This window comes from Mus musculus, chromosome 7 (genome assembly GCF_000001635.26).
Source record: "Mus musculus strain C57BL/6J chromosome 7, GRCm38.p6 C57BL/6J".
NCBI classification, from domain to species: domain Eukaryota; kingdom Metazoa; phylum Chordata; class Mammalia; order Rodentia; family Muridae; genus Mus; species Mus musculus.
The window spans coordinates 104,263,371-104,288,288 of record NC_000073.6 but is presented as its reverse complement, the minus strand read 5'-3'; the positions used below and the strand labels follow the sequence as shown (position 1 = coordinate 104,288,288).

The window sequence follows — 24,918 nt, the reverse complement described above, 5'->3', positions numbered from 1 at the left end:
TTTCTGCCTGGCTCTGCACATAACTCCTCCCCAGTTTCCAGAGCCAGCCAATGCTGATATGAGGGTAACTTCCTCAGTCAGTGGGGTTCTGCAGGCTTATGCAAAGGCATCTCATTGGTCTGTAGAGTTGTGGTTTCTGTTTCATTTCCAGAGCTCAAACTTTCCTTTCTCTAGATTTTAGCCGGAAATACCTTGAAGTTCTGGATTGGTGAGTTAATTCTCCCTGGTTTACAACTTTCTGGCGTCTGATAACGGGCTGAGCAATTTTAGGGGGCAGACTTTTGAAGACTTTGAAAGGAGAACATTGCTTTTGCTTGGGTCAGTTTATCCTGTAAAAGCGGGGGAGGGGAAGGGGGAGGGGCTACTGGCCTCTGTTTGAAAATGCAAATGGGGGAGCTTGAGGGAGGTGCCTCCTCAACAACAACAACAAAAAACCAACAACAACAACAAAAAAAAAACTACTTTAAAGATGCCTGTTGTCCAGATTTAGTCTCCCCCTTCCGATTCACAATCTGTAATTTTGAATTGTACCTTGTCGACGAGATCCAGAACATTGTTGTCTATGACAGTCATTCTTTTTTCAGGCAGCAAAGCTGGATCAGAGCCTCTGCTTTTTAAAGCGTTTTTGTTTGATAAAGTGGTACTTCCGCATACTCTAGAGCTTTGGTTCTTTACCGGATCGGACCCGTTTGAATGACCTTTTCACGGGAGTTTCACTTTAGATATCTCGCATGTCATACATTCATATTATGATTCACAACAATAGAAAAATATAGTTAAGAGGTAGCAAAGACGACAGTTTTATGGTTGGGGTCAATACAACACGAGGAAGTTTTCTAAAGAGTTGAAGCATTAAGAAAGTTGCAAAATACTCCTCTAAGAGTCCCAGAGTTTCTCTCAGTTTAGTACCAGAGACTGAGAGCCTGTTATTTAATCACCGACCCTGTTTGACAGTCCCAAGCCCGGGAATAACTTCAGCTATTTCCTTCTCCTTCAGATATTTTCTCCATACCAATATAAACTTCAGCCCAGCTTGAGATTCCAGATACACAGGAGGCAGAAGGATTATAAATTGATGGCCATCATCAGCAACTCAATAAGACTCATTCATAGAATATTTTTTTAAAAGACATCTGTGACTTAGTTCAGTGATAGGGTACTTTTCAAGCTTTGGGTTCAGTTCCCACGCAGAGGGGAAGGGGTGTTTGAAGATGGGAAAACTACTATGAGCATGCTCCAATGACACATCTGAAGATTTTCCCCGAAGTGCCAGCTTTTGTAAGGTTTCTTGGAGAGAGGATATGTTTTATGTTGCCCAGACTGGTCTCCAGCTTTTCTGACAGCCCCACTTCCAAGTCTCTGTAGTGTCAGGAGCACATGACTGCAACAGCCTCTTTCTACCTTTAAAGAATGAAAATTAAATTTTTGTTTGATGTTAAAAATGTCAAATTAAAAAAAAAAAGTTTGAGAGAGAGATGTGTGATTAGGGATATCATGGCTTTGCTCAAGCTGATCTAGGTGCCCAGAAGACATCCTGTCAAGGTTGATTTTGTGGGTTTTGCTTTCTCAACAATTGGTTCTTGTCCCTGTTCATAAGCCAGTGCTTTCATTCTTGAATTTGCTTGAGTTATCCTCCTCTCCCCTCCTCTCCCCTCCCTCCCCTCCCCTCCCTCCCTCCCTCCCTCTCTCTCTCTCTCTCTCTCCCTCTCTCTCTCTCTCTTTCTCTCTCTTTCTCTGTTAGTGTGGCTATGAATCTGTTTCCTTTCTTTTCTTACATATTGTCTTAAAGACCAGAACTATGAGCAGCTGGGCACATGCTTTTAATTCCAGTACTCAGAAGGCTGAGACAAGAGGAACATTGTGAGTTCTAGGCCAACCTGGTCTACATAGAGAGCTCCACAACAGCCAGGGCTACATAGTAAAACCCTGCTCCCAAAATGAGAGAGGGAGTGGGGCGAGGGAAGGGAGAGAGAGAGACAGAGAAGGACAGAGACAGAGACAAAGAACAACAGCTCAGATTATTCATTACATTTTCCTTGGGTCTTTCTCATCAGCTTTCTCTTCCCTTCTGATAACTTTTGGTTTAGTTATTTTTTGTCTACTTGCCTCAGGCCAAGTATTAAGTTATTTACTTGAGATAATGTTTCTTTGTTTAATGTAGTCCCAGCAGGCTTCCCTCTTAGACTATCTAGACTGCTGAATTTGCTGAGATGTGTGCTCCCCTCTTAGACTGTCTGGAGCATAGAGTGGAATGCTGAGGTGTGTGCATCCATCGTCATTTCATTTTTCAAAAACCTCCCTTTGATTTCTTCTTTGCTCATTGGTTTAGAGAATGGTGTATAATTTCCATATTTGTGAAATTTTTTTCCAAATCTCTCTTTTGATGATTTCTAATTTCATACCATTGTGGTTACAAAAGATGTTTCATATAATTTCACTCTTGATACTTTATTAAAACCTCTTTTGTGGCCCTTCAGATGATCCTTCCAGAACAATGCTCTCCATGCGTATGCTGCTGTCATTGGTGGGAGTGTCCTATGGCAGTTCAAGATCAGTTCCTTAATGACATCCTCTCTGCTTTCTTTTCTGCTTCATCTTCTTTTTTTTTTTTTTTAAGATTTATTTATTCATTATATGTAAGTACACTGTAGCTATCTTCAGACACTCCAGAAGAGGGCATCAGATCTTGTTACAGATGGTTGTGAGCCACCATGTGGTTGCTGGGATTTGAACTCCGGACCTTCAGAAGAACAGTCGGGTGCTCTTACCCACTGAGCCATCTCACCAGCCCCTGCTTCATCTTCTTGTGGAACACTCGTAAGAAGTATACTGATTTTCTAAATAATGCCCCATAAATCATCATCTTTGTTCTTGTCATGACCTCTGTCTTTGACATGACACTGTAGGAGTGATGGTATTCATTTATTTATCTTTTTATTTTTAAAAACATTTTAAATTCTTTTATTATATTTTTCCCCTTCCCCAACTACTTATTACTCACCCAATTTCATGCCTACTCTCTTAAAATTTAAAAATCAGGTTTCTCCAATGATGTGTTGCTGGGTATATCAATGACCCTCCAAGGTAAGCCCCATGCCCAGGAGTAGTTGGTCAACACAGATGGATTCCATGTTTGTTTGTTTCTTTGTAGGGTATATTAGGGTATTTGCTTTTGTCTTACTGTTTGTTTTTGTTGGTGGTTGGTTGGTTGATTGGGTTTGTATGATTCTTTTTTGTTTGTTTGTTTGATTGTTTTTTCTGGTTTTTGGAGACAGGGTTTCTCCGTGTAGCCCTGGCTGTCTTGGAACTCACTTTGTAGACCAGGCTGGCCTCGAACTCAGAAATCCACCTGCCTCTGCCTCCCAAGTGCTGGGATGAAAGGTGTGCACCACCACTGGCCAGCTTGTATGATTCTTTTAAGTGGGCTGATTTCAAGTTGATAGACTTTTTGCTTGATCATGTATCGTATTGATTGAATCTCTCTATTGCAGGATCAGTTTCACTCATTTGAGCTATTAAGCTCCAGAATTTCAGTGTTCTTTCCTATTGCATTATTGATTTTTGTGTTTTTTCTCATTAATTCTTATTTTGGAATGCAATCAATGATTTCTATTCTTTGGAGTCAATTACTAGAGTATGATAATAATCTTTTGATAAAATGATGTTTCTCTCTTGTGTGTGTGTGTGGTTGTGTGTGTGTGTGTGTGTGTGTGTGTTCCTGTGTTAATGCTTGTATCATTATGGAACAACTATCTCCTCTAAACATTTCAAGGTAGATTCTATGTGGAAGGACTTATATATTCCATATAAGAGTGGCACTTAATTAGGTATGATGGCTCTGATTCTAGCTAGGTACAGCAGTAGAGTCTTCATACAGGTAAGTGAGCAGGACTGAGTACTTACCAAGTCTGATTGTGTCTGTGGCCTGATGTGAAGTAATTTATGGCAATGTCAGTAGCCATGCAGGTCATTAGCATCATCAGTAGTAAGGATTTTGAGGGGCTTGATAATTTATCTTTCCCCAAAGTATGAGGCCAGTGTTATGTTCTCAGAGGATCTGTGGTGTCAGGAGCATGTGAAATGAACCACTGTGGCATTTGGAAACTACTCAGTGAGTTCCTCACCACCAAGCTTCTGATAGATGGAGATTACCACAAAACATGACCTGAGACCCTCACACACACCTTAGCAACTCAGGTCCAAGGAGAAGGAATGTAGTAGCTACGTATGGCCCTGACTCTGTAGCAGGGCAGGGCAGAGCACCATCATATGTTCAGGAATGAAAAAGAGCTCTATATAAATGACAAGTGAACTGAAAAGGAAGTCAGGGAAACAAAACCCTTCATAATAGCCTCAAATAATATAAAATATCTTGGGATAATTCTAATCAAGGAAGTGAAAGACTTGTATGATAAAAACTTCAAGTCTTTGAAGAATCTGAAAAAGGTATCACAAGATGGAAAGATCTTCCATGCTTAGGGATTTGTAGGATGAACTAGTAAACATCGTCATCCTAGCAAAAGCAATCTACAGATTCAACTCAGTCCTCATCAAAATGCCAATGCAATTCTTTACAGGCTTTGAAAGGACAATTTTCAACTTTATATGGAAAAAAGGAAAAAAAAAAGACCCAGAATAGCTAAAACAATGCTATACAATAAAAGAACTGCTGGAAGTATCACCATCTCTGATTTCAAGTTGTATTATAGAGCTATAGAAATTTAAAAAGAAATACATTGCTGGGTGGTAGTGGCGCACACCTTTAATCTCAGCACTTGGGAGGCAGGGGCAGGCGGATTTCTGAGTTTGAGGCCAGCCTGATTTACAAAGTGAGTTTCAGGACAGCCAGCAGGGCTATAGAGAAAAAACCTGTCTCAAAAAACCAAAAAAAAAAAAAAAGAAATACATTAATCAATGGAACTGAATTGAAGATGCAGACATATATTCACACACCTATGGACACCTAATAAATGGATCCAATATAATCCTCAGCATAAAACTAGATATAACTAACCTGAAAGAAGAGAAAATTGGGGACTTGCTTTGAATACATTGACACTGGAGTTAAATTTCTGAATAGAACATGTATAGTGTAGGCACTAGAGCAACAGTTTAATAAACAGGACCTCCTTCATGAAACTAAAAACTTTCTGTTAGGCAGAGGGCACCACCAATTGGACAAAACATAAGAAAAGATTTTACTTACACCATATCTGATAGAGGTTTAATAAAGAACTCAAAAAATCAGATATCAAAAACCCAAATCCAATTAACAATATAATTAAAAGTATAATCCAATTAAAGACGGGCACAGATCTAAACAGAGAATTCTCAGTAGAAAAGTCTGTAATAGCTGAGAATCAGTTAAAGAAATGTTCAACATTCTTAGCCATCAGGAAAATGCAAATTAGAAAGACTTTGAGATTCCATCTTATACCTGTCAGAATAGTTAAGATCAATAACAAAAGTGACAGCTCATATCATAAGATGTCGAGCAAGTGAAAAATTCCCCTCATTGATGGTTTGGTTTAAACTTATACAACCACTATGGAAATCAATATGGCTGTTCCTCACAAAACTGGGAATTGATCTATGTCAAGGCCCAGATATACCACTCTTGGACATGTGCCCAAAGGAAGCTCCACCATACCACAAGGACATTTGCACAACTATGTATAGTGCAGATTTATTTATAATAACCAGAAACTGGAAACAACCTAGATGTCATAAAGTGTGGCACATTTATACAATCCAGTATTACTTTAGTGTTTTAAAAATGGCATCATGAAATTTGCAGGCAGATTGATGCAGTTAAGAAAAAAAAAACTTCCTGGGTGAGGTAACACACACCTAGAAAGACAAATACAGTGTGTATTCACTTATATGTGGATATTACGTGTTAAGTAAATGATAATTGAACTATAATCCGGAGACCAAGAAAGGTTAGATAAAGAGAAGAGCTCTAGGGGGTGAGCATGTATATCCCTGGGAAGGGGAAATAAAATAGAATTTGCTGGTGGACAGGGGGCTGGTAGGGATAGAAGTAGGATGGATAAGGTTAGGGGAAAGGGATGGAGGAAGAGAATGCAGGGAAAGTCAATTGAATTAGGGGGCATTTGCGGGGTGATGTGGAAACTTTCTGGAATCTATGAGGATGACCCTAGTGAGGACTCAGTAATAGAGGATACAGAGTCTGAACTGGCCATCTTTTGTAGTCAGACAAGGCTTCACCTGGTGGACTGGATTTCATTCAGTTGAGTTGTGGACCAGCAGGGTCCTGGGAGATTCCCTAAAAAGCCCAGGCTGATGCTAGGAGAGAGGGTGGTTTTCCATGAAGAGACATTGCCACGAAGAAACATTGCCCCATTGCCAAAGACAACATTCATACAGCTCACTGAAAGTAGAGTAGTCCCCACCACCACCCCTGGCAGTGGGCAAAGAGACACCTTGTTGGTGGTGTTGGTTCTTACATCATTCAAGGGCAGAGCAGATGGCAGTCATTTATTTGTTCATACTAGCTTGATACCTGGCTTGGTGGCCAAAGTGGTTTTAAACCTGTCACATAAAATAATCAAATCAAATCAAATCCAGGCAGTGCAGCATGAGAGGAGGAAGACAGACTTGTGCTTCCCCATGCCACAAGTCCAAAGACCTACACTTCTCCCCAAAGTACAGGCGGGCCATAGCCACACAGAGTCCCACCTACAACCACTCAATGGAGTAGTAGAAAAGGAAGATAGAGAGGTATGGACCACTGGGCCATCCACAGACCTACCTTTCAGTGCATGGCACATGTGTGCTGTAGACACCCACTTGCCACCACACTTGCTCTCCCACTGTGGTCAGACAAGGCAGCCCAGCAAGTAGAACAACAGCTTTTAGATAGCCCCCATTCCAGTTGTTCAGGACCCACATGAAGGTCAAGTTGCACATCTGCTACATATGAGCGAGGAGGCATAGGTCCCAGCCAGTGTATATTCTTTAGTTGGTGGTTCAGACTCAGCCCAAGGATCCAGGTTAGTTGACTCTGTTGGTCTTCCTGTGGAGTTCCTATCCTCTTCAGGGCTGGCATTCCTTCCTCCTATTCTTCCATAAGAGTCCCCAAGCTGCATCCACTGTTTGGCTGTGGGTGTCTGTACCTATCTGAGTCAACTACTGGGTGGAGCCTCTCAGTAATCATCATGCTCCTGTTGTTTTTAATACTCTTTGTTCTGTAGATTTTGTGTTTTGATTATTATGTGCCAGGAGGATTTTGTTTTCTGGTCCAATCTAGTTGGTATTCTGTAAGCTTCTTGTATGTTTATAGGCATCTCTTTCTTTAGGTTTGGAAAGTTTTCTTCTATGATTTTGTTGAGATTACATTCTGGGCCTTGGAGCTGGAACTCTATTGCTATTATTCTTAGCTTAGGTCTTTTCATCATTTCCCAGATTTCCTGGATGTTTTATGTCAGGAATGTTTTAGCTTTAACATTTTCTTTCACTGAGGTATCAATTTCTTCTCTTGAATCTTCTACATCTGAGTTTCTTTCTTTCATCACCTGTATTCTGTTGGTGATGCTTGCATCTGTTGTTACTGTTCTCTTTCCCAGGTTTGCCATCTTTAGGATTTCCTCAGTTTTTATTTTCCTTATTGCTTCCATTTCAACTTTCAGGTCTTGCACAGTTGTATTTATTTCCTTCACCTGTTTAATTGTATTTTCCTGTATGTCTTTAAGAGATTTATTTGTTAAGACCTCTACCTGGCTGGGCAGTGGTGGTCCATGGCTTTAATCCCAGCACTTGGGAGGCAGAGGCAGAAGGATTTCTAAATTTGAAGTCTATGAGTGAGTTCCATTACAGGCAGGGCTATCCAGAGAAACCCTGTATCAAAAAACAAACAAACAAACAAAACAACTAAAAACCACCTCTGATTGTATGTTCCTGTATTTCTTTAAGGAATTGATCCATTTCCCCCTTAAAGGCCTCTATCATGTTTATAAGATTGAATTTAGAGTCATTTTCTTCTGTTTCAGTTGTGTTAGGATATCCAGGGTCTGCTGTAGTGGGTAGCTGTGTTTTGGAGGTATCATATTGCCCTAGCTCTTATTGATTGTGTTCTTTCAAGGGCCTTTAGCCATCTGGATGGTTTTGGTCCCTGGGTGTTCTTGTTGTAGTAGATATTGGGAGCAGGGATCAACCTCAATGGTCCTGGTGTGGCATGCCTCTGGTGGATATACTTGGGTCATATGATTGCAGACCTGCAGTTCTGTATAGTTCAGGAGTATCAAGTCCAATGTAGGTGGGCTGAGAGCGGGCAGTTGAATGGAGATCTCCCTGGGCTAACAGGCTGCTTAGGGCAGCTTGGCTTGGCCCAGAAGGCTCAAGAGAACAGGGAAGATGAGTGGGGAAAGGGAAGCTTACCTGTATGGTTGGGGAGTCTCATGGAGGTGGAGAAGAAGCCAGAAAATGGACTGACGTTCCATTTCTTACTTGCCCCCCTTTCACCATCCCAATCACATAGGCACCTGAGCAGAAGTGCAAGGAGTCCGGACAGTCATACACAGGATCACAGCAACTATGGCTTCACAATTCATGAAGAATTTAAAGGAGGAGGTGACCTGTCCTGTCTGTCTGAACCTGATGGTGAAACCTGTGAGTGCAGATTGTGGTCACACCTTCTGCCAAGGCTGCATCACGTTGTACTTTGAATCCATCAAATGTGATAAGGAAATGTTCAGTTGCCCTGTGTGCCGACTTAGTTACCAGTCTAGCAATCTGAGGCCTAATCTACATGTGGCCAACATAGTAGAGAGGCTCAAAGAGTTCAAGCCCAGCCCAGAAGAGGAGCAGAAAGTGTTTAACTGTGCAAGACATGGAGAGAAACTCCAGCTCTTCTGTAGGAAGGACATGATGGCCATCTGCTGGCTTTGTGAGCGATCTCAGGAGCACCGGGGCCACAAAACAGCTCTCATTGAAGAGGTGGCCCGGGAGTACAAGGTAAGGAGGGGGGTTGGAGGGTGGGAGACAGCAGGAAACAGTACCAGGTGGAAAATCTCTACTTCCTGTGATCATTCAGTTACCTGATCATCATGGAATCCAGACCTGGGATTTCATTCCATCCTGTTACCTTCTGAGGCCTGAAAGAATGGGACTATCCATTGAGCTTAATCCTAAGAGAATCTACCAGGGGCGACAAACTCTAGAACAAGAGCAAGTGTTTTTACAGTTTGTTGTATACTGTTGAGGTTTTATGTCCAAGAAAAGCTCTGATTATTCTTTAGTTGTCAAAGTAAGTAAGATGAGTGTTGGGAACAATGCCTCAATGGCTTGTTGCCAAGTATATCGGCCTGAGTCTGAACTCAGAAACCAGACCACTGAAGGAGAAAACTGATGGCTGCAAGTTGCAAATTATTCTCTGATATCTACATACCTGGCATGGCTTGAGACCACCTTTTTGAAAGAAGATGGGGAATCTTTTTCCAAGTACATGGCTATCCCTTATTATTTTCTTCCTACTCCTAGACTCTAGTTGCCATTCCCTGGGTTTCTGTAAACTTTCCAGACCAAGTTGATTTTGTCCCTGTTTGCCTTGTTTCCAAAAGTTTCTTATCTACTTATTCATAATAGATTAAAACTATATGTGTATATAATTGTTATGTAAAGAATTCATATCACAATCCTTTAAAAGAAAGGTAGAAATCCTTAGCTTTCTATCTTTCCAGAAGGTTTTGGCCTTTGGATAGAACAACAGTCCTACTAAGCACACAGCTTGACTCTGCTACAATTCCTTTCTTACAGGAGCAGCTGCAGGTAGTTCTGCAAAGGCTGATGGCAGATAAGAAAGAATTTGAAAACTGGAAAGATGAACTTCAGAAGGATAGAACTTACTGGGAGGCAAGTGGGGACCCTTCCTAAGGGTGTCAGCCTGATGCCTGGGAGGGACCTGGGCAAGAAGCTTCTGGGGTCTTTACTTCCTGGGAGTTGATGAGGCCAGGAAACCTTGATACTCCTCCCTACTGGTTCCCCTGGCTGGAGATGTAGAGTCAGTGTATCACACCTGAGCTGGGCTCTGTGAGGAGCTGGCACCTTGGAGGATGCTTGGTCAGAATGGATACTGGATCATTTCTATGGTGCCTTCTGAAACTGAGTCTACAGAAAAAGATACTTGTGAATGCGTGGGTAATGGATATGTGATCTGTGTAACTTCTGCCAGGGAGTTAAAAGCAGAATGTAATGGCATGTATGATGGCATATTCCTTTAATCCCAGCAGCTAGGAGGCAGGAACAGATATCTGTAAGGTAAAGACTGGTCTTGTGTACATAGCAAGTACTAGGTCAACTATAGCTACAAGGTAAAACCTGGTCTAGATAGGGAGGTAGGTAGGAAAGAGGGAAGGAAGGGAGGAAGGAAGGAAGGAGGGAGGGAGGGAGGGAGGGAGGGAGGGAGGGAGGGAGGGAGGGAGGGAGGGAGGGAGGGAAAGAAAGAAAGAAAGAAAGAAAGAAAGAAAGAAAGAAAGAAAGAAAGAAAGAAAAGAAAAGAAGGAATGAAACAAAGGGAGGGGTAGAAAGATGAGTCAGTAGTTAAGAGTACTTCTTGCTCTTGCAGAGGACTTGAATTTGGTTCCCTACATCCACATGGTAGCTCATAACTATGCATAATTCTACTTCTGGAGGTCCCAGTATCCTCTCCTGACACACCTGATACAAACAGGCAAAACAAAGAGAGTGGGAGAGAGAGAGAGAGAGAGACAGAGAGAGAGAGAAGCAGAAGGAGAGAGGGAAAGAATAAGAATAAATACATTTTCAATAAACATATTGTTAAAGTGTTTTTTATCAAAAATATTTTAAATATTTATTTATTTATTATTTTAAGCATATGTGTGTCTGGTTCCCATCGAAGTCAGAAGAGGACATCAGATCTCTTAGAACTAGAGTTACAGGTTGCTGTGAGTCACCATGTGGGTGCTGGGAATTGAACTTCAGACCTCCAGAAGAGTAGCCAGTGCTCTTAACTTCTGAACTATCTTTCCAACAATAAAGTCTTTTTAAAAAGTAGAATGAGGAATATTACAGGCAGAAACAACTGTCTTAGACAGCTGTATGAAAGTTGATCATAGCCTGGTATTCCATTTTGGTTTAGGTGGTCTGAGGAAAGCTGACCAGAGGTCTGTGTGTTGGAATGTCATTAACAGACACTAAAAGGCTATCCAAGATTCCCTAAGAATCCCTTCCTTTTCCCTATCTCCATACCCATACAAGGCTGGGAGATGATGGAGCAGGCTTCCAATCTCAGTACTCTGGAGGCAGATGCAGGGGGATCTATAGAGTGGGTTCCAGGACAGGCAGGGATACACAGAGAAACCCTGTCTGGAAAAAACAAAACCAAACAAATGTAAAAACAAAACAAAAACAACAATTCACAAGCAGCAAGTTTTGACAAACTTAATGGTTCTCCCTTTTCTTATCTCTGAAGAATCAAATACAGAAAGATGTGGAGAATGTTCAGTCAGAGTTTAAACGAATGAGGGATATCATAGACTCAGAGGAGAAGAATGAATTGCAGAAGCTGAGGCAAGAGAAGGAAGACATTCTCAACAACCTGGCAGAGTCTGAAAGTGAGCATGCTCAGCAGAGCAAGTTGCTAGAAGACTTCATCTCAGATGTGGAACATCAGTTACAGTGCTCAGACATAGAAATACTACAGGTAAGGCTGCACAAGGTCCCAGGGTCCGAGAGTCAGAAGGCATGGAAGCCATTGCCCTTCCTCTCTGCTGCTGTGGTCTTCCTGGTGATGACAGTGAGCTCTTCCTGAACTCTTTGCTGACTTAGTTTCAGAGGCTGGAGGGATCACTGCATGCACAAATAAGAAGGAGTGGAATTTTATTTTTATGAATTTGTAGAGAACAGCACAAAAGTTAAGTCTTGGAGATCTATTGGATCCATGGGCATTTATGACACTAGCTCTCTACAGAGCTCTGTGTGATTCAAGTATCTTACTAATTCCAGTTAGTCACTGCCAAAGAAATGAACTAAAACTAAGAGATGTTTATGTCGTACATCATAGGATAATCTAAGGCTTTCTTCATCTGCAGTAGCTCAGTAATTAAGAGCATTGACTGCTCTTCTAGAATGTCTGGGTTCAATTCCCAGTACCCACATTGCAGCTCAAAGTAACTCCAGTACTAGGGAATCCAACATCCTCTCATTATTAAAGCTACAACTAAGAGGTAAAATAGTGGACTTGAAGGATGGCTCAGTGGTTAAGAACACAGTCTGCTCTTCCAGAGGACCTGAGTTCAATTCCCAACAACCACATGGTGGCTCTCATGCAATTATACTGGGATCTGATGCTTCATCTGACATGCAGGTGTACATGCTGACAGAGAACTCATGTACATAAAATAATAAATCTTTAAAAAAAAAGAAAGGGAAGTAAAATAGTAAGTCTAGAGCGATGGAGCATCCACTAAGGACACCAGGGTTCTGTTCACAAAACCCACAGTGATTCACAGTCATCTGTATTTCCATGAGATATGACACCCTCTGACTTTTTTGGGCACAGATACACAATTGGTACACGGATCATACATGCAGGCAAAGCACACATAAAATAAAATTAGCTATAAAAGAGATATAAAAATGAAATTTAAGAAGTTGTCTTAGTGTTTTACTGTTGTGAAGAGACACCACTACACTCTTATAAGGACATTTAATTGTGGCTGGCTCATAAGTTCAGAGGCTCAGTCCATTATCATCAAGGGAGGAGCACAGCAGCATTCAAGCAGGTATAGTACAGGAGGAACTGAGAGTTCTACATTTTCATTCGAAGGCTATTAGGAGAAGATTGGCTTCCAGGCAACTAGACCAAGGGTCTTAAAGCCCATGCCCACAGTGAGAGACCTACAAGGCCACCCCTATTCCAACAAGAGCATGCCTCCTAAAAGTTCCACTTCCTGGGCCAAACATATACAAACCATCACAGAAGTTTTAAAAGGAGACATAATAATGAGAGAGAAAAAAATGTAGGGCTAAGAAGGGAAGCCCATGAGATATGTGTGAAAAGTCTTGTAAGAATGTGTTTAAGTAGACTGTGTAGAAAGTCAGCCATCTCAAAGCCTAACTGAAGAAGTCACAGACAAAAGCCAAACTGAAGTGAGGAATATGTAAGAACCACAGTCACTGCCCTGACTTCCAACTGACTCTTTTTTCCTGCACTGCTCTTAATGAGCCTCCCTTTCCTGTCTGCTCTCATGAGAGTTAAGCATATCTTATTTCTGACTCATTCCAACAAATCTTTCTATGATTCATCACTTTGTCTGCCCCTCAATTAGATGTCATTGTTTGCTGCCTCAGTAAACTCATTTACAGACTATCCCTTGCAGGAAATAGCTCCTTGTGTATTGTCATGACTTTTCTTTCAGAGAATTTCAGTTGTGAGGATTCTCAACTCCCCCCCCCCAACCCCTTTATCTTAATGAGAAGTCTTAATTCCTGTTTTCTCTGTTTCTATCTAGGGTGTGGAGAACATCATAAAACGGTATGTATGGGTTCCAGTCTTTCTATGTGGTAGGAATGATTTAGTTTTCAAGTCGAACATAATTTCTCCCAGGTTGGGGCAATTTAGATGAAGTACTGAGTTTCTGATCAAAAAGCAATATTACAACTATTGAGAATAGATTAGATTCTATGGTAGAGAGATGGGTTGTGGGGAATTGAAGAGTTTAGCTCAGTAGTTGGATTAGGGATTAAAAAAATTAGGGTACTCTTAACTCTATTGTAGTTCACCCTGTGTGCTTGCATTTGACTGTAAATCTGGATTTAACAGGTCCTTTTTTTGGTAGATAGGATGTGTCTTGTATGTCTGCAATATACAAAAAATTTTCCATTGGAAAAATTCCTATATGTTCACACTATTTTCTTCTGAGACTAGAAGACATTCAATGTTTTTCTGTTATTATGTTTAGATTTACAAAAACAGCTTGACTCTCTGCACATAATGCTTTTTGATGCAGGTTTTATCAACTATCCTTTTCTTTCCCATACCCTATGGGAGTGTGGGTAGAGGATAGGTATCCTTGTGTCCACAGGGCACACCCAGCTGACAACCAGTATTTTCCTGAGACACTGGGATTATATTAATCTTAGTTTGTTGTCCTCATCTTTTCCAACTGTTTTGAATTTCTTCAAGAGAACCCGGGAAATCAGATGTTATTTGCTAGTCTCCATATTGGCTAAGCATTTTGAAGATATTAGATATATTTCTCACACTTAACATTCATATGAATACTTTCCACACACTTTTTTCAGGCATTAGATATGGTTTGTTTTAAGATTTATTACTTTATCTGTTGGGAGCCGCCCCCACATTCGCCGTTACAAGATGGCGCTGACATCCTGTGTTCTAAGTGGTAAACAAATAATCTGCGCATGTGCCAAGGGTATCTTATGACTACTTGTGCTCTGCCTTCCCCGTGACGTCAACTCGGCCGATGGGCTGCAGCCAATCAAGGAGTGACACGTCCGAGGCGAAGGAGAATGCTCCTTAAGAGGGACGGGGTTTTCGTTTTCTCTCTCTCTTGCTTCTTGCTCTCTTGCTTCTTGCACTCTGTTCCTGAAGATGTAAGAATAAAGCTTTGCCGCAGAAGATTCTGGTCTGTGGTGTTCTTCCTGGCCGGTCGTGAGAACGCGTCTAATAACAATTGGTGCCGAATTCCGGGACGAGAAAATCCGGGACGAGAAAAAACTCCGGACTGGCGCAGGAGGGATACTTCATTCCAGAACCAGAACTGCGAATCAAGGTTATAAGGTTCCCGTAACACAGACTGTTGAGAAGGATTCAACTGCCGAATTCAGAACTCATCAGCTGGGGAACGACGGTGATAAAGGTTCCCGTAAAGCAGACTGTTAAGAAGGATTCAACTGTATGAATTCAGAACTTTTCAGCTGGGGAACGAGAGTACCAGTGAGTATGTTTGGCCTTGAATTTTTTCTGGTGTTAGGAGCCCTTTTGTTCCTTTTCACATGTTATATAGTGGTTAAGGCAGGGCTGAAAATTCTAGAGGAAATTCAGGACAAGCTATCAGAAGTAAAGCGGGAAGAAAGAGTAGGAACAAAGAGAAAATATGGTTCACAAAATAAGTATACAGGCCTTTCCAAGGGTCTTGAACCCGAGGAAAAGTTAAGGTTAGGTAGGAATACCTGGAGAGAGATTAGAAGAAAAAGAGGAAAAAGGGAGAAGAAAAAAGATCGATTAGCGGAGGTCTCTAGGAGATACTCGTCACTAGATGAGCTCAGGAAGCCAGCTCTTAGTAGTTCTGAAGCAGATGAAGAATCCTCCTCTGAGGAAACAGACTGGGAGGAAGAAGCAGCCCATTACCAGCCAGCTAATCGGTCAAGAAAAAAGCCAAAAGCGGCTGGCGAAGGCCAGTTTGCTAATTGGCCTCAGGGCAATCGGCTACCAGGTGCACTCCCGCCCTATGCGGAGTCCCCGCCCTGCGTAGTGCGTCAGCCCGTAGTGCGTCAGCAATGCGCAGAGAGGCAGTGCGCAGAGAGGCAGTGCGCAGACTCATTCATTCCCCGAGAGGAACAAAGGAAAATAGAACAGGCATTTCCAGTCTTTGAAGGAGCCGAGGGTGGGCGTGTCCACGCTCCGGTAGAATACGTACAGATTAAGGAAATTGCCGAGTCGGTTCGTAAATACGGAACCAATGCTAATTTTACCTTGGTGCAGTTAGACAGGCTTGCTGGCATGGCACTAACTCCTGCCGATTGGCAGACGGTTGTAAAAGCCGCTCTCCCTAGTATGGGCAAATATATGGAATGGAAAGCGCTTTGGCACGAAGCTGCACAGGCGCAGGCCCGAGCAAACGCAGCTGCTTTGACTCCAGAGCAGAGAGACTGGACTTTTGACTTGTTAACGGGTCAGGGAGCTTATTCTGCTGATCAGACAAACTACCATTGGGGAGCTTATGCCCAGATTTCTTCCACGGCTATTAGGGCCTGGAAGGCGCTCTCTCGAGCAGGTGAAACCACTGGTCAGTTAACAAAAATAATCCAGGGACCTCAGGAATCCTTCTCAGATTTTGTGGCCAGAATGACAGAGGCAGCAGAGCGTATTTTTGGAGAGTCAGAGCAAGCTGCGCCTCTCATAGAACAGCTAATCTACGAGCAAGCCACAAAGGAGTGCCGAGCGGCCATAGCCCCAAGAAAGAACAAAGGCTTACAAGACTGGCTCAGGGTCTGTCGAGAGCTTGGGGGACCCCTCAGCAATGCAGGTTTAGCGGCTGCCATCCTTCAATCCCAAAACCGCTCCATGGGCAGAAATGATCAGAGGACATGTTTTAACTGCGGAAAGCCTGGGCATTTTAAGAAAGATTGCAGAGCTCCAGATAAACAGGGAGGGACTCTCACTCTTTGCTCTAAGTGTGGCAAGGGTTATCATAGAGCTGACCAGTGTCGCTCTGTGAGGGATATAAGGGGCAGAGTCCTTCCCCCACCTGATAGTCAATCAGCTTATGTGCCAAAAAACGGGTCATCGGGCCCTCGGTCCCAGGGCCCTCAAAGATATGGGAACCGGTTTGTCAGGACCCAGGAAGCAGTCAGAGAGACGACCCAGGAAGACCCACAAGGGTGGACCTGCGTGCCGCCTCCGACTTCCTATTAATGCCTCAAATGAGTATTCAGCCGGTGCCGGTGGAGCCTATACCATCCTTGCCCCCGGGAACCATGGGCCTTATTCTCGGCCGAGGTTCACTCACCTTGCAGGGCTTAGTAGTCCACCCTGGAGTTATGGATTGTCAACATTCCCCTGAAATACAGGTCCTGTGCTCAAGCCCTAAGGGCGTTTTTTCTATTAGTAAAGGAGATAGGATAGCTCAGCTGCTGCTCCTCCCTGATAATACCAGGGAGAAATCTGCAGGACCTGAGATAAAGAAAATGGGCTCCTCAGGAAATGATTCTGCCTATTTGGTTGTATCTTTAAATGATAGACCTAAGCTCCGCCTTAAGATTAATGGAAAAGAGTTTGAAGGCATCCTTGATACCGGAGCAGATAAAAGTATAATTTCTACACATTGGTGGCCCAAAGCATGGCCCACCACAGAGTCATCTCATTCATTACAGGGCCTAGGATATCAATCATGTCCCACTATAAGCTCCGTTGCCTTGACGTGGGAATCCTCTGAAGGGCAGCAAGGGAAATTCATACCTTATGTGCTCCCACTCCCGGTTAACCTCTGGGGAAGGGATATTATGCAGCATTTGGGCCTTATTTTGTCCAATGAAAACGCCCCATCAGGAGGGTATTCAGCTAAAGCAAAAAATATCATGGCAAAGATGGGTTATAAAGAAGGAAAAGGGTTAGGACATCAAGAACAGGGAAGGATAGAGCCCATCTCACCTAATGGAAACCAAGACAGACAGGGTCTGGGTTTTCCTTAGCGGCCATTGGGGCAGCACGACCCATACCATGGAAAACAGGGGACCCAGTGTGGGTTCCTCAATGGCACCTATCCTCTGAAAAACTAGAAGCTGTGATTCAACTGGTAGAGGAACAATTAAAACTAGGCCATATTGAACCCTCTACCTCACCTTGGAATACTCCAATTTTTGTAATTAAGAAAAAGTCAGGAAAGTGGAGACTGCTCCATGACCTCAGAGCCATTAATGAGCAAATGAACTTATTTGGCCCAGTACAGAGGGGTCTCCCTGTACTTTCCGCCTTACCACGTGGCTGGAATTTAATTATTATAGATATTAAAGATTGTTTCTTTTCTATACCTTTGTGTCCAAGGGATAGGCCCAGATTTGCCTTTACCATCCCCTCTATTAATCACATGGAACCTGATAAGAGGTATCAATGGAAGGTCTTACCACAGGGAATGTCCAATAGTCCTACAATGTGCCAACTTTATGTGCAAGAAGCTCTTTTGCCAGTGAGGAAACAGTTCCCCTCTTTAATTTTGCTCCTTTACATGGATGACATCCTCCTGTGCCATAAAGACCTTACCATGCTACAAAAGGCATATCCTTTTCTACTTAAAACTTTAAGTCAGTGGGGTTTACAGATAGCCACAGAAAAGGTCCAAATTTCTGATACAGGACAATTCTTGGGCTCTGTGGTATCCCCAGATAAGATTGTGCCCCAAAAGGTAGAGATAAGAAGAGATCACCTCCATACCTTAAATGATTTTCAAAAGCTGTTGGGAGATATTAATTGGCTCAGACCCTTTTTAAAGATTCCTTCTGCTGAATTAAGGCCTTTGTTTAGTATTTTAGAAGGAGATCCTCATATCTCCTCCCCTAGGACTCTTACTCTAGCTGCTAACCAGGCCTTACAAAAAGTGGAAAAGGCCTTACAGAATGCACAATTACAACGTATTGAGGATTCGCAGCCTTTCAGTTTGTGTGTCTTTAAGACAGCACAATTGCCAACTGCAGTTTTGTGGCAAAATGGGCCATTGTTGTGGATCCATCCAAACGTATCCCCAGCTAAAATAATAGATTGGTATCCTGATGCAATTGCACAGCTTGCCCTTAAAGGCCTAAAAGCAGCAATCACCCACTTTGGGCAAAGTCCATATCTTTTAATTGTACCTTATACCGCTGCACAGGTTCAAACCTTGGCAGCCGCATCTAATGATTGGGCAGTTTTAGTTACCTCCTTTTCAGGAAAAATAGATAACCATTATCCAAAACATCCAATCTTACAGTTTGCCCAAAATCAATCTGTTGTGTTTCCACAAATAACAGTAAGAAACCCACTTAAAAATGGGATTGTGGTATATACTGATGGATCAAAAACTGGCATAGGTGCCTATGTGGCTAATGGTAAAGTGGTATCCAAACAATATAATGAAAATTCACCTCAAGTGGTAGAATGTTTAGTGGTCTTAGAAGTTTTAAAAACCTTTTTAAAACCCCTTAATATTGTGTCAGATTCCTGTTATGTGGTAAATGCAGTAAATCTTTTAGAAGTGGCTGGAGTGATTAAGCCTTCCAGTAGAGTTGCCAATATTTTTCAGCAGATACAATTAGTTTTGTTATCTAGAAGATCTCCTGTTTATATTACTCATGTTAGAGCCCATTCAGGCCTACCTGGCCCCATGGCTCTGGGAAATGATTTGGCAGATAAGGCCACTAAAGTGGTGGCTGCTGCCCTATCATCCCCGGTAGAGGCTGCAAGAAATTTTCATAATAATTTTCATGTGACGGCTGAAACATTACGCAGTCGTTTCTCCTTGACAAGAAAAGAAGCCCGTGACATTGTTACTCAATGTCAAAGCTGCTGTGAGTTCTTGCCAGTTCCTCATGTGGGAATTAACCCACGCGGTATTCGACCTCTACAGGTCTGGCAAATGGATGTTACACATGTTTCTTCCTTTGGAAAACTTCAATATCTCCATGTGTCCATTGACACATGTTCTGGCATCATGTTTGCCTCTCCGTTAACCGGAGAAAAGGCCTCACATGTGATTCAACATTGTCTTGAGGCATGGAGTGCTTGGGGGAAACCCAGACTCCTTAAGACTGATAATGGACCAGCTTATACGTCTCAAAAATTTCAGCAGTTCTGCCGTCAGATGGACGTAACCCACCTGACTGGACTTCCATACAACCCTCAAGGACAGGGTATTGTTGAGCGTGCGCATCGCACCCTCAAAGCCTATCTTATAAAACAGAAGAGGGGAACTTTTGAGGAGACTGTACCCCGAGCACCAAGAGTGTCGGTGTCTTTGGCACTCTTTACACTCAATTTTTTAAATATTGATGCTCATGGCCATACTGCGGCTGAACGTCATTGTTCAGAGCCAGATAGGCCCAATGAGATGGTTAAATGGAAAAATGTCCTTGATAATAAATGGTATGGCCCGGATCCTATCTTGATAAGATCCAGGGGAGCTATCTGTGTTTTCCCACAGAATGAAGACAACCCATTTTGGGTACCAGAAAGACTCACCCGAAAAATCCAGACTGACCAAGGGAATACTAATGTCCCTCGTCTTGGTGATGTCCAGGGCGTCAATAATAAAGAGAGAGCAGCGTTGGGGGATAATGTCGACATTTCCACTCCCAATGACGGTGATGTATAATGCTCAAGTATTCTCCTGCCTTTTTACCACTAACTGGGAACTGGGTTTGGCCTTAATTCAGACAGCCTTGGTTCTGTCTGGACAGGTCCAGATGACTGACACCATTAACACTTTGTCAGCCTCAGTGACTACAGTCATAGATAAACAGGCCTCAGCTAATGTCAAGATACAGGGAGGTCTCATGCTGGTTAATCAACTCATAGATCTTGTCCAGATACAACTAGATGTATTATGACAAATAACTCAGCAGGGATGTGAACAAAAGTTTCCGGGATTGTGTGTTATTTCCATTCAGTATGTTAAATTTACTAGGGCAGCTAATTTGTCAAAAAGTCTTTTTCAGTATATGTTACAGAATTGGATGGCTGAATTTGAACAGACCCTTCGAGGCTTGCCATCATTCAGGTCAACTCCACGCGCTTGGACCTGTCCCTGACCAAAGGATTACCCAATTGGATCTCCTCAGCATTTTCTTTCTTTAAAAAATGGGTGGGATTAATATTATTTGGAGATACACTTTGCTGTGGATTAGTGTTGCTTCTTTGATTGGTCTGTAAGCTTAAGGCCTAAACTAGGAGAGACAAGGTGGTTATTGCCCAGGCGCTTGCAGGACTAGAACATGGAGCTCCCCCTGATATATGGTTATCTATGCTTAGGCAATAGGTCGCTGGCCACTCAGCTCTTATATCTCACGAGGCTAGACTCATTGCACGAGATAGAGTGAGTGTGCTTCAGCAGCCCGAGAGAGTTGCAAGGCTAAGCACTGCAATGGAAAGGCTCTGCGGCATATATGAGCCTATTCTAGGGAGACATGTCATCTTTCATGAAGGTTCAGTGTCCTAGTTCCCTTCCCCCAGGCAAAACGACACGGGAGCAGGTCAGGGTTGCTCTGGGTAAAAGCCTGTAAGCCTAAGAGCTAATCCTGTACATGGCTCCTTTACCTACACACTGGGGATTTGACCTCTATCTCCACTCTCATTAATATGGGTGGCCTATTTGCTCTTATTAAAAGAAAAAGGGGGAGATGTTGGGAGCCGCCCCCACATTCGCCGTTACAAGATGGCGCTGACATCCTGTGTTCTAAGTGGTAAACAAATAATCTGCGCATGTGCCAAGGGTATCTTATGACTACTTGTGCTCTGCCTTCCCCGTGACGTCAACTCGGCCGATGGGCTGCAGCCAATCAAGGAGTGACACGTCCGAGGCGAAGGAGAATGCTCCTTAAGAGGGACGGGGTTTTCGTTTTCTCTCTCTCTTGCTTCTTGCTCTCTTGCTTCTTGCACTCTGTTCCTGAAGATGTAAGAATAAAGCTTTGCCGCAGAAGATTCTGGTCTGTGGTGTTCTTCCTGGCCGGTCGTGAGAACGCGTCTAATAACATTTATCATCTCTTGTGAGCTCAAGCAGTCAGAGTGGAAGAAAAATAACTGTTTAATTTTAGAGGGCAAGCACCATGGTTCTGAGAATGTAAGACCTTCCCAACACTTCGTTGAATGTAATTTGAAGGAGACATGATTGTATTCATGTGACTGGCATCTCTCTACCTCTTCAGCTTCCTCGAAAGAGCTCAAGGTCATCTGTGGTGGAAAGGAGAGGAATCTGTGGGAGTTGGGGGTCACTGGGAGGGATTGCAGGTCAATTGCTTTTTATCCCTAGGAGTCTTACTTTTTCGATGAAGAAGCCCAAAACCATCGCCAGGGAACAAAGAAAGTTCCGAGCCCCTGACCTGCAAGGCATGCTGCAAGTGCTGCAAGGTGAGGAGAGTTATGCTCCGTGATTTGGCTGCAGGATTCAAGTGGTTTCTAGATATGGACAAGGAAGAGTAGCCTCCAGCTACTGGTGATATAACCATCTCAGGTGGGAAATGACTGTCCATCTTTAAAGGACCCTGTTAGGGTTTCCAACTCTTCCCCTTATCCACAGAAGAAAAGGACTTTACAGTGCCTTTGCAAGCATTTAATATTGTAAATTTTTACCCCTTTTCAGAGGTCACAGAGGCTCAACGCTACTGGGGTAAGGAAAAATTTCAGCATCGTAAGTTACCCACTTTTCACTGTCTTGCAGAGCTTATGTTTCTGTTTGGCCTCATGTTGCTTCTCCCAAAGTATGTAATGCTCCTGCAATGTTCTGCCTCCTGTGACTTCTGCACAAAGTTCTCTCCAGTGCCTATACACTTTCTTCTTAGACTTCTATTAATAACGTCACAGATAAGGATGTTTCCTGTCCTTCTCATGACATGCAGTCCTGTTTTGTGCAGTTCAGGTGACCCTGGTTCAAAATAACCATCCAAACATTGCCATTACTGACGACAAAAGACAAGTACGATATGAAGACCACCAAGCAAGTAATCTTATACACGAGTGTGAAAACTCTCATGAAGGCGTCCTGGGACATCCAGCTATCCAATCTGGAAAACATTACTGGGAAGTAGATGTGTCTGGAAAAGGTGCTTGGGTTCTGGGGTTAAGTGATGGAAGCTACCTCTTCTGTCCAATATTTCATTCAAATGCTGAAAGAAATCGTTTATTTTGTAGGGGGATTAAGAATGATTCACATTATCAACCAAAATATGGCTTCTGGGTTATAGGGCTGTGGAAAAAGTCTGTGTATAATGCTTTTGAGGAGTGTCCTTTCACAGGCAAGCCCAGTGTCTTGACCCTGTCTCTGATGGTCCCGCCCTGTCGTGTTGGTGTTTTCCTTGACTATGCAGCTGGGACTCTCTCATTTTACAATATTTCCAACAATGGGACTCTTATCTACAGATTCTGCACAGCTTCCTTTCCTGATAGGGTTTTTCCATATTTTAATCCCACGGGAAGTTCAGAGCCGATGACAATTTGCTGGCCAGACTCTTAACATTTGCCTGTTTACTTGCAAGGTCTCTGGCTCTGATATGTATATCATATGCCTGAGCTCATCATACCATTTTCTCTCTCTTTTTTTTCCTGACTCTAGTCTTTCTGTGTGAATGTCTTTCATTGGTAAAAAAGGATATATTCATTTCTCTAGGTCAGATTCTTCTCAGTTTCTTTCAGTTTTGTTTTGTTTTAGATGAGAATATTAAATCACTTCCCATTTAGTCAAGGAAAAGTGCCTGAGTGCTCATTGTGTAAGATAACACTGCTGCAAAGTTCTCTTATTCTTTGCGCCAGAGGTGGAAGCCAAGGCCTTGTGCATGGTGAGGAGGTGCTCCACCCCTGAGGAGGTGCTCCACCACTGAGCTAATTACCTCAGCTCTGTCAGGTCTCTATAACTTCATCCTGCCCATCAATGAAAGAAGATTAAAGAAAGATCTTCAACAACTTGTCCATTCATTCTGAAAATTATAGGTAGGAATCTGTGGTTAAGAAATGCACCCTTAGCTATAGGCCAGTTTTACCAGGATGCATCTTCATCAAAGAATGAAGGAGAAGCATCACAATGAGGCATACTGTGTTCTTGCTCAGGCATCATATGTGCCCAAAGTAGAATGATCAGGGAATGTTAATATGGCCCCTGCTCATGGATGACATGCGAGTTTATGAAGCATTCCATATTTTTGAAGAGCATTGATAGTCTAAATCATGTTAGAGAGGAGGCAGGGGGAAAGAAAAAGAAAGGAAGGAAGGAAGGAAGGAAGGAAGGAAGGAAGGAAGGAAGGAAGAGTAAGGAAGGAAGGAAGGGAAAGAAAGAAAGAAAGAAAGAAAGAAAGAAAGAAAGAAAGAAAGAAAGAGAACAAAAGAAAGAACGAAAGAAAGAACGAAAGAAAGAAAGAAAGAAAGAAAGAAAGAAAGAAAGAAAGAAAGGAAGGAGAAAGAACAAAGTAAAGAAGATACTATGTTCAGAGTATCTGAGCTCCAGTCATAGTTCCAAATGTGTCAGCAGTGCCAGTGTGACTATGCTTATTTTTGTACTCTGCCTCAAGCCAGTATGAGAAATGGGCCAGTGGGAAATAGTTCTTGCCAACAAGCCTGGGCACTTGAGTTCAATTCCCTGCACCTGACTTCCACACATATGTTGTAGCATGTAGAGGCCCAGACATGTACACAAACACAAATTGTGCAAATATAATTTTTTTTCATGAAAGAAACTAGGTAAGGGTAGAGCATCCACTAAATTATATCAGTGTTTATTCTGTTAATTACTGTGAGATACATGCTGTGTTATAGTGTCCCATGAAACCATGGGAAAATAAACAAGGATTAGCTTTCCTGAAGTCTTATTACTAGTCCCTTAAATAACAATTATCATTACCTGACCATTCTGCTTTTTTATGGAGGGGTATGTATGTATACTTAGTGATAAATTTCTTTAGTCACAATAAGGACCCCAAATGAATAAGGTACCATGTGTGTGTGTGTGTGTGTGTATACACATATATACACACACATATATATAATCAACTACTAAATTGTTATATTCATATTATTTTAGTAATAATAGCAGTAATAAATTTATCTTTTGGTATATTGTAAAACATAAATAAGAGTTATTACTAGGGATTTATGTTGTTTGAGGCATGTGACTGTCAGTCCAGTATGGTGTCTTATTCCTTTGGGAAACCTTATCACTGTGACTAAATTAAATGATCATTAAGATCGTGCAACAGAACCTTGCATGGGAGCTCATATCTGCCGTCCTGCATCTGGGAAGCTGTGGCAGGAAGATTGCTCTGTATTTGAAGCCAACCTTGTATACAGAGTAAGACCCTTTTTAACATAATAAAGAATATATATTGGTTTACTTACTCCATTATATTTTAAGAAATGGAATGACTGGATTGCAGAACTGCAGGTTGTTGATTGTTTTCACAATTTGTAATTCTTTTGTTTACTACAAATAAATGCTCTTAACTTCATAGCTGTCCAACCTT

At 42.4% G+C, this 24,918-nt stretch overlaps 1 protein-coding gene and 2 non-coding genes across 6 annotated transcripts; all 3 read left to right on the top strand.

The window, feature by feature from the left end:
* Positions 1-34: 34 nt before the first annotated feature.
* Positions 35-24,903, top strand: Trim5 (tripartite motif-containing 5). Of its 4 annotated transcripts, none has more exons than XM_017312233.2 (8): positions 37-208; positions 8,501-8,976; positions 9,778-9,873; positions 11,453-11,683; positions 13,494-13,516; positions 21,723-21,820; positions 22,053-22,079; positions 22,329-24,903. In XM_017312233.2, exons 2-8 carry the CDS (start codon positions 8,557-8,559, stop codon positions 22,346-22,348), a joined length of 915 nt encoding a protein of 304 aa, XP_017167722.1. In that variant the 5' UTR covers positions 37-208; positions 8,501-8,556; the 3' UTR covers positions 22,349-24,903. The 4 variants fall into 4 exon arrangements, with proteins under 4 accessions (XP_030098759.1, XP_017167722.1, XP_017167723.1 ...); NM_001310602.1 differs by having other exon boundaries at positions 183-208; positions 22,324-23,842; XM_030242899.1 differs by having other exon boundaries at positions 35-208; positions 22,053-22,431.
* Positions 6,420-6,566, top strand: LOC115486838. Its single transcript, XR_003947168.1, has one exon. It is a non-coding gene; the product is annotated as a small nucleolar RNA SNORA48 (small nucleolar RNA).
* On the top strand, positions 23,499-23,606 carry LOC115486587. Its single transcript, XR_003946934.1, has one exon. It is a non-coding gene; the product is annotated as a U6 spliceosomal RNA (small nuclear RNA).
* Positions 24,904-24,918: the final 15 nt, after the last annotated feature.